At 33.7% G+C, this 11,053-nt stretch overlaps 1 protein-coding gene across 1 annotated transcript; it reads right to left on the bottom strand.

The window, feature by feature from the left end:
- Positions 1-765: 765 nt before the first annotated feature.
- Positions 766-8,535, bottom strand: LOC121324988 (homeobox protein Dlx4b-like). The gene is made up of 3 exons (XM_041267252.1): positions 7,990-8,535; positions 3,449-3,639; positions 766-1,128 (listed from the first exon to the last, which is right to left on the bottom strand). Exons 1-3 carry the CDS (start codon positions 8,303-8,305, stop codon positions 877-879), a joined length of 759 nt encoding a protein of 252 aa, XP_041123186.1. The 5' UTR covers positions 8,306-8,535; the 3' UTR covers positions 766-876.
- Between the last annotated feature and the right edge of the window lie 2,518 nt (positions 8,536-11,053).

Raw genomic sequence — 11,053 nt, forward strand, 5'->3', positions numbered from 1 at the left:
TTTACATTGATGTCAAGTATAGACGATGAAGCCATCTAAACAGTAAGCCTATTCATGTACCATTCATTTGAAAGACATTTGATTTATGTTTGGTAGAAGCATGTCAAGGGACTATTATTAAACTGAACCAAATTCAACCCTCCTTCTCATACATACAATAATAATAATAATAATAATAATAATAATAATAATAATAATAATAATAATAATAATAATAATAATAATAATGCCATAACATTTGCTGATAGATTTACATACGTGTACAATCAAAATAAAATCAGCCCCTGATTATAAACTGTTTATTTTAAGCCGCAGACATGTTACCCTTTACTTGAATTAAAGGATTATAACAATATCAAACTCCAAGGCTTGCTGCTTTGAAACTGCACACACGAAATAGCTGTATTATTTCAATCAACCTTAACAATGTTTCATTAAGAGCATACAAATCCATGAATGCAAAATTTGATACGTGAGTTGTTTTTTTTTTCTTTATCCCGATCCAATAGTTATGTCTATTCCAATCTTGGGATTTCTTAAAAATATAACAATAATTTAATTATTACCCTTTTTTTTTGTGTTCTGTTTTTCCAAATATTTCAAAAGTTTTTTGTTTCAAGTCTTTAGTTTTGAATAAACTTCACGTTCCGGTAAGTCCAAAATATTGAGGTTTACATATATATATATATATATATATATATATATATATATATATATATATATATATATATATATATATAATATTATATATTCCATTCGAAAAATTAAAATAAAAATAGCACTCGCAAAGCCTCATGAAGTCTGTCTGTAGGGATTTCTGTTTTTTTTTTCTTTGTTTCCATGTTTAAAAAGTCTTTTTGGAAGATATGATCCAAATCACATCATTTGAGGTCTTGACATATTGTCCTGGTGGTGCGTTGGGTACCAGTGTCCAAAATTGTTCATGTAGCTACTGGCAGGCATTGGCGCACCTTTGTTGGCCATGGAGACGTCCCAGAGATGGGGTATGTTGGGTGGACATGGCGAGATGGATGAGGTGGTGTGCAGATGCTCCCCTTCAGGTCCGCTTGGGCCATGCTTCATAATCTTCTTGTACTTGGAACGTTTGTTTTGAAACCAAATCTTAACCTTCAACGACAGAAAAAAACACTCATTGATTTTCATATGGTATAAACTGTCATAACCTGCACAATAGTCTTCCATCAGTTAAGACCATAATTAGCCACTAATTACCTGCTGCTATTCATTTTCAATACTGTATCTACAATTATCCATCTGTTTGCTGAGATATGCTTATCTGATGACTGCTTTAAAATTGTAGATTATGAATACAATGGAGTGGAACAATAAATACAATCTATTTGCTCCTGGCAATACGGAATATAATCACCCTGTAACAATTTTACCAAATCGTATTTAATCTGATGTTTTCAACTTGCATGTGAATATTATACTCAAAGTCTATGTCGTATCCTAGCAATGACTAGTGGTTTGTTCGGGAGCAATATTAGTTTACAGCTGGCAAGATCTCATCTTGAAAAGATTGACAAATAAAACTAACCTCAAAATACTTTAATCCACAACCCAGCCCCACTGAACCATGCATTTGTATAGTATCACTGCTATAGGTCCACAATATAATGATAGGACCCCGTTGTAATTTATATAATTTAGTATTCAATCCAAAATTTGATAAAGGCAAGATTTAAGCTTCTTGAAAAGTTCTTTTTTTACACACACACAAACATACACACACACACACACACACACACACACACACACACACACACATATATATATATATATATATATATATATATATATGTATATATAGTTGACATGGGTTTTTTTGTTTGTTTTTTAATTATTTTTATGAACCGAAAGACTACATTTTATATGTATGTGTTTGTTTAAATAAAATAATAATTTTCCAACGCAGTATAGGATATATTAACAATCACAATTTCACTTTTGTATTCTTAGCTGTAAGACATTCATGTTTTCCCATTCAGACAGAAATTCTGAATGTTCAAATGATTCTACCAGATTGGCGAATGATAAAACTGTCTAGGCTCGCTACTAACCCCCGTGCATTAGCATGTGTGTCTCTCACTTGCACAAGAGTTCAATCAAGTTGCCCCTTCCAGGCTAATTCATGTTTTTTAGATTCTTAATTTTTTGGAGTGATGTAGGTTTACCCCGTATTTAAGATAACTTTTGGTTAAAGGTTTGCAAGGTCAAACATTTTTTGAAGAGATGTATGTATGTTTATAGACATAAGACGTCTTTAAACCTATATAAATAACTAGTTTAGAATAATCGTTTTAAAAAATACAGCATTCTGAACAGACTAATGTTATTCTCAAAATCCGTTTCTTTTATGTACCGGTAAATACAGAGCTGAACAATCCAGAACGTTGGAACTGCCTTTATCGTTTAGTGCAACTATTGTTCAATAGCTACTGTAATACATACTACTGAAAACTATAAACAGCCCAAGTGTATTGTATATTGCAGAATTCGAAAAGAATATCGCAAGATGCATATTGGAACGTGTTGTCTATTCTAAAACGTCCTAATGTGTTCGGGCGGTACAGCTGCTTGTGTTAAACTTTTACAGACCTTAAAACAGGATATATCAATATGTTCCCTTTCTAAAATATTTTTTTCTTTGTTCATAGTAACAGTGAATTTTATGTAGACATGTTTTGATGATATTGGCCGGCATGCTACTTCGTTGATTTGTACGTTACCTTCACTCTCTTGTATGCCGGTTAAGGGTGTATATATACATATTTGTAATATAGGTAACAATCTAATTAATGGTCTCTGTTTAACATAATTTCCTTTCGCGGGAGTTCAGCATCTGATTAAAAACTGCATCATATCATGTTACCAACTGCGTTTATTGTGGACATATCAATGGTTTTAATTTGTATTTTGTCAGGGTGGGAAATGTATCGATCGATTGAGCAATACACATGCAAAGTGTCTGGTTATAAAGTTGCTATATTTTGGTTCGTGAAAGGGGGTGCGCATAAACAGTGCACGATAAGCACACCACTGCCTACTTTGCATCACTTCGTTAGGGCTCTAATATTCCCTTCTGGACAATACAGCACTCTGCCTTTAATGCACTTTAACTTGTACTTATCTGCTTCTTATTTTACTGTATTCAATCCTGCACTGAACCCAATCTGTAGTATTTTGTATTTCACCTGCACGCGTATCTAACCCTGATGTAACTATCAGCACTGTTATCTGCTCTTGAACTGCCCCGATATCAAATCGTATACTTTTTTTGTATTTGCTCTTATTAGGGCAGAAGTCAATGTATTTTGTATCTTGCTCTTAATTGTGCTGTAATTCATGGTATGTACTGTAATTCTGCATACAGCTGCAAGTCGCCCTGGGTAAGGGCGTCTGCTGAGAAATACATAATACCAACCTGGGTCTGGGTAACCCCCAGTTTAGCCGCCAGATCGGCCCTCTCCGGCAGTGCCAAGTACTGGGTTTGCTGAAATCTCTGATTCAAAGCCTGGAGTTGTAAACTGGAGTAAATCGTTCGAGGTTTCCGGATCTTCTTTCCTTTGCCATTCAGTCTGATCTCTCCATTCTCGATTACCGTCTTCTCGCGATCTTTAGCGAATAAACAAATACTCATTAACAAATAGAATTTTGATGCAACACATTTCACTGTAACAAGCAAACACTGTGTAACAGAGATGAGATTTCTCAGAAAAAGGACCAAGTTTCCATAAACAAACGAAATTAAATTATACCGCTCCTTCATTAGGAAACAAATTGCTTGCATGCATTTACTAAAATATTACGTTATGCTTGTTGTAGCAGTGTTGTGTGTTTAGGTTTTTAAAGACCATTAAAATTATCCATTATATTATAATATTTAATACCGACCGACTTGTACATAGACGATGATTATAAAACGATGTAGCAGCCTATCGTGTGTGCGTGTGCGTTTAAATAATATTGATCACCTCGGTTATTTCATTTCTGACAGCCGTTTGATTTATATAGGCCAATACGTGGACGTCTTTAAAATTGCACCATTAATTAAAGATTTACAGGTAGCAGCAAACCAATACAAACACCATCAGGGGGGAAAAAACACACTTTATGATAATTTCAAAAGTAATGTATAAAAACCCCGCTATTCCATGTCGCTGTTATCGATTTGAGAAACAAACAACTTGAAGTTGCTTAGGAACCCTTACATTACATTACTATCTACTTTTGTAAAATTAACATGTGGGCCTACTTTGTCCATTTAAAACCAGAGAGAAAGCTTTGAAAATAACAAATATTATTATTATTATTATTATTATTTATTATTATTATTATTATTATTATTATTATTATTATCCACAATGACTAAATATAACGTTTTAGAGTCTATTTTCCCTTTTTCACATGATCCTCTGCTTCGATGAGTTCGCACTGAGAAAGATCACAGGTCTAAAAGAAGAATTAGCTTAATCAAAACACATGTAAATCAAAACCCCTTTATATACGTATACTGTGTGAATAAGGTATGCTTGTGTTGTATTTCCAGAAGCCGCACCGCCATCATACACATAATAAAAAAACGGACGATCTTTGGGCAAATAAAATAACCAAAGGTCGTATGAAACCAAGTAGCTTTCTTTTCGGGCATTCCAATATGATTACAGAATCTTCAACCCGTTTCAGGAGTTGTTTTTATTAGCAAATCTTACTTCTGCGCCATTGCTTGGGCCATAGAGTTGAGCTCTCAGTCAATGTATGCAAGAAGTGTGAATATCATTACACATTAGGTGTTTCATGTATATATCTCCTACTGTATATTTTAATATGGGTCAAAGCCTACACCGCTGGGCTGCACCCTATTTGATTATCCCACTGTCCTTTGTCTAAATCGGTTTGTTTTCTTAATTTGCCTCGCTGAAATTATTTTATTGTTGTTATATATTCCTATAATTGCAATCTTTCTATTTATGTTGTTATTGCTTTTATGGAATAATGTTAGTTTTAAACCTAAATAAATTCAAGTCAATTTTGTATTTAAGTCTAATACTCAAGCTTTTAGAATACAATCTGTGTTTTTTCTAGATGGCAAATTCCCTGTTATATTTTGTTTTTTGCACTATATGAACTCATATTAATACCAACGTTAATAATCCCATTGACACAAACCGTTAAAAAATGAAAATAATGACTTTATGAAACGTGCATAGATATGTGCGAGAGCTCTTTAAAAAATGAAAATAATGACTTTATGAAACGTGCATAGATATGTGCGAGAGCTCTTTAAAAAATGAAAATAATGACTTTATGAAACGTGCATAGATATGTGCGAGAGCTCTACGCCAGTGTGAGGGCGTATCTATGAGAGCCAGTGTGGGGATGTCATTTTTACAACAATAGCGGAGTCTTTAACAAACCCCTCTTTTGTTGTTTTAGTGTCTGTCAACAGCAAATGTTACAATACATCCTTTCTTTACAAAGCGATGGGATTAAACTATTATAGGCTATACACCGAAAGCAGGACATGTGACAATAAAGCAAAGCGACTGGAGAACATACTTTTCTTCGGGCATAACACACACACACACACATCTATCTAGTTTTTTGTCCATCTAAACAAAGCACCATTATTATATATATATATATATATATATATATATATATATATATATATATATATATATACACACACACACACACACACACACACACACACCACACACACACACACACACTAAAAACTGTAAACGTATGATAATATGATTTGACCAGCAAATATGCTGAACTATATTTGCCTTTTAGCAGACTTGATTTAGAATACAGACGAATATCAGAAAACAGCAGAACATTAATCGATTTAACCCCAGCGCAGATACAGTTATGAGCAATAAAACATATGTGCCATGTTATTAGTTTTCATAGTACTGTAGGCCTATCTAAAAGGGGCGTATTGAGAAATGTGTGGGATTAAAAACAAATAAAGAACATGGCCAATATCCAAGAGACACACACACATGGGCAGCAGCGTATTCACAATATCAGTTTAAAGCATTCATCCCATTGTTGTGTTGTGTTTAGTTTTCTCTATATGATATGTGTATGACCTAACTATAGCACAGCTATGGTCAAAGGTTTTGCATCACACTGGGTATTGAGGTATATATATATATATATATATATATATATATATATATATATATATATATATATATATATATATATATATATACATTTTATTTAACACCATGTAATCAAATGAATTACAAAATTATATCGTAAATGTCTACCATAATAGTAGCACAGTAGTATTTCATGTTAGATTTCGAAATGTTGCTTTGTCAACTACAACTACAAAGCGGTATGTAACTCATGTTAACGTAACATTATTCAGCAGGTTTCATTTGACTAGTTAATTATATAGAGTGATGCAAAGCATATGCCATAGTTGTAGATAACACGGTCTGTGTTTAGCTTATTGTCTTATTGTCATACAGCCATAAACTTTTGTTTAAATATACATAACGCATTGATTTGCATAGTACACATTTTAATGTGTGTGTATATATATATATATATATATATATATATATATATATATATATATATATATATATATATATAAATATACACACACACATATATATATATATATATATAAACACAATGTAATCAAATAAACTGCATATTATATTGCAAAAGTCTACCAGTGTACCACAATACTAATACAGTAGTATTTCATGTTAGATTTCGAAATGTCACCTTTTTGTTAGTTTTCCGGTAAGCATATGGGAAAACTACAAAGCGGTATGTAATTCATACATGTTAACGTAACATTATCCATCAGATTTCATTCGACTAGTTAATAATATAGTGATGCAAACCGCTGTAGATAACAGTGTCGTGTGCCTAAAATCACAAATGTTAACTTCAGAATATACAGCCTATAAATGCTCGATGCGTTACAACCAAATTAAAGTAAAAATAAAGACATATTGTTAAGTGCGGTTCCGTCTTATTAGTATTAAAATATGACAATTAGGCCTATAGATGTTTTGGTCGTAGAGCTACAAAATCAGTCGAAAAAAACAGGCCCTATACGATTATTTATTTTATAAATGGTTGAATAATTTAGAGCTGAAGATTGCAACAATGTAATGGATTTGCAAACCAGCAAACACACAGTCTGCGTTCCAGCTGGGGTTTCCCGGTTTCCTACCAGGTTTCATTTGCGGTGATGACGTTAAGACTATAGGGAAATGTATCATTTAAGTGAAAACCAGATATAATCGTTTGTGGGGAACAAATACCCGAATGAACTTTGGAGTACAAATAAAGTTAACAAATGTAGTTGAGTTATTGAGGCATTTGGTTTCATTTAAACTGTACTTCCGATTTATTTAGGAGAGCTGAATGATTGTAGGCACGAGCCACCGTTAAAACCCACTTAAAAGATTTTAATTACGAATTTAACAAAAACACAATCTTCCCAGAGTCGCTTAAAGGGGGACAGCGACTTCACGACACACCTTTGCTTATTCGGATTACGTTTATAAATAACACCCCCACAGCAGAGACACTTAGGAGTCATTCTGAGCTATATAATCTCTTGTACAATTATAGATCAAATATTGTCGAATTTGCCATAACAAATGATTAAACTGAACCCACACTTCATATTTCTTCCTCATTGCAAAGGGTGTTGTTTTATGTTTATGCGTAAAGATTAACAATAAAACTGCTGCTGTCAAATTGCAGAGAGTTCTAGATTAAATTCGTGACATGCACTAAACTATTAACTAGCTGCGGAGAAACCCTAATGTTTATTTATATATATATATATATATATATATATATATATATATATATATATATATATATATATATATATATATATATATATATATATATATGTGTGTGTGTGTGTGTGTGTATGTTTTAAATAGCAAATACTTTTCAAACACCTACCTGGGTCGTCTATCCTCGTGTGTGTTAAAGTGCTACTGTGGGTGTTGTGCTGGTAGGAGAGGTAAGCGCTCTGGTGATGGCTGCTCACCGCGCCGGGGTAGGGGTACGCCAGCGAGCGGCTATAAGAGGAAGCGCTGGGAGAGAAGGGACCTTCGTGCTGCGGGTGCCCGCCCGAGTGCAAGCCTTGCACGGGGTAGTGGTTGTGAGACAGCCTAGGGGAATGCTGCTGGTGGGATGAAAGTCCGTGTCCAAACTCCAAAAAGGCCGATTTAGACGGGTCTGAGGCAAGCAAACTATCGGTCATAGAACTCATCATTGAACAAGCAGTCCATATAAAAGTTGCATGCAAACGCTAACGAGAGTAAAGCTTCCCCCGATCCATCAGCAATGTAAACGATCCCTATATATTTGCATATATTTCCAGATCTTCAGAGCTTTGCGGTAGTCTCGATTCCTCCCTTACAATTGTGGAGTTAAATGGAGTTAACGAGAAATCCCTCACAAATCAAGGAAAAACTCCAGAATTTCCTTGAACGCTTCATACATATGGATATGATGTGTCACGACCCCACTTGGCTAGCTGCATCGAGGCCGCTGATTGGCTGAGGTAGTTTACTATGTCACACATACCCGGAGGCAACCTTGATTAAGATAATTAACAGAAGTTAATGAAAGCTGCCTTTCAGCTACTAACGTCAGGTCGGCTTCAAGTAATCTGGCAATTTTACACGAAGACTTGTCTTTCTTTTCGTTTACACTGAAACGTGTCAGTAATTTGGCTGCCATTATTAAAAAAAAAAAAAAAAAAAAAAAAAAAAAAAAAAAAACAGACGACGAGTTTAACAGTATTTTGGTGTAAATAATTTTGTTAAGCTCTCAGACACAGAATCTTCGGTTGTCTCTTAAGACAAGCGATACCATGACACGACATATCTAATGATACAACTTACGACGATTTGACATTTTGATATGGCCCCTAGCAAATTTGAGAGGTTTCCAGAAACTATATATATTCCAAACCAAGTGTAGGTTCATTTTAATTTTAGCCCTTCACGATCGTATCCACGTCACAATTGCATACATTGAGCGGTTTGAAAAACCATTTGGTAAACGCGCGCATGTGTGTGCTGGTGACCAACATGATAACTGAAAAAAATGTGATTATAGTAAATCCAGTTTGTGTTAAAAGTGTCAGTTTTCACACAAAAGTAAATACAAATGTTTAAGTCACATTTAAAAAAATCTAATTACTCGAAAGTGTGCTTAAGTGGTAGAGTTTTTGTGACATTAATATCGTACCATCTTGTTATGTGTTTTCCCTCCAATTTCCTTTTGTGAGGATGGTTGTTACAAATTGGACATTATAACAATAGAATGGCTTAAATTAAAGAACATTAATTAATATTAAAACAAACATTGTATTTTCCTTTTTTAAATTTATACTTTGCTGAACATTCTGCCCTTTGTTGTACACAAATTATGTAGTGCTCTTAATCAATACTGCATTAACCATTTCTCAATGTATACACACACACACACACACATGGACTGTATATTGTACATGTAGATAGATAAACATAGATGAATAAATTAACTATGACATATAAAAGCTTTAATCTGTGTAACTTGTCATATAAAAGTCACATTTCTGCTCCCGAATGTAATTCAAGACATGCGATTTTTTGTAATTGGAGACCTAAACAGGCAACAATTTGAACCACACATTATTCACCAACTCAAAATGTACTACCCATTGCGAACAGCCCACCGGACTTTTTACAAATATATACTGGTTCACTATATAAAAAAACAAGGAACTGTGACACAATGTAAATACACCCCCCCCCCACCCCCCCCCCCCACCACCCCCCCACCAATATATAACGCACAGTACACTATATTAATAAACACCGTTTAAACATAAGGAAATCCGAAGGTTAGTCTAAATTATAGACTGTGTTGTTATTCACGTTACAGATCAACCGCAGAATTTGGACCAGTTTCAAATTATCTTCACATAGATCCTATTATGAATAACTACCGGTATACGGTTTGATAGAAATGGTTCATGTGTATTACTGAATGGCACACATATGTGTGTGTGTGTGTGTGTGTGGTGTGTGTGTGGTGTGTGTGTGAGTGAGTGAGAGTATATATATATATATAATAGATATAGAGAGAGAGAGAGAGAGAGAGAGAGAGAGAGAGAGAGAGAGAGAGAGAGAGAGAGAGAGAGAAATTATTTAGAATGAGAAGTTCAGTAATTAAGCACGGTTGGGAGAGACAGACAGGCAGCCAGGCTCTCTATTTATAGAGAAACGATAGTTCTTGTTTATATTGACTTCTGTGAGAGTAGTAGTTACTGGACCCGATTGCAGACATTAAGGCTTTGTAAAAATGCAATGCAAATGAAGACTTTTTAATACGTGTGGTATGAGGGGTTTAACACACATTAACTCTTAATTATAGCACTTGCTTTTTTTTGCCTGCCTCTGCTATTTTCCCTAAATGCAATGCAAATACATCCCTCGTGTGATTCCCACATCAACTATTAATGGCTTTTATACGTTGTGGTTTGTAGTCACTGGATTGCTGTATATCACACTAAATCAATTTCACAAATAGAGATTTGATGCAGCTCAACGGCATGGAGGATCTATCAGTGGTAAATTATAAATTAATATGTGTTATTGTACATGCATTCATTAAGCATGAGCTATTACTCAATCTATTTAATATGGATTTACATTATATCATTTGTATTCGTATACAGTGAAACAATGTGTTTGTTTTGGAAAGGTTACAATACAAAAACCAAGAATATGCAAGGTTATATTACTAGTAGGTCTGTTAGTAATATAGAGACACTATATTATACAGCCATGAACTTTGTTTAAATATACATAACACGTAATACAGTAACTTGTGTAAATATATAATATATGATATATATATATATATATATATATATATATATATATATATATATATATATATATATATATATATATATATATATATATATATATAATGTAAAATAAAACTATAATTATTTATACTTAGT

The sequence above is a fragment of the Polyodon spathula genome, chromosome 12, assembly GCF_017654505.1.
Source record: "Polyodon spathula isolate WHYD16114869_AA chromosome 12, ASM1765450v1, whole genome shotgun sequence".
Lineage (NCBI taxonomy): Eukaryota > Metazoa > Chordata > Actinopteri > Acipenseriformes > Polyodontidae > Polyodon > Polyodon spathula.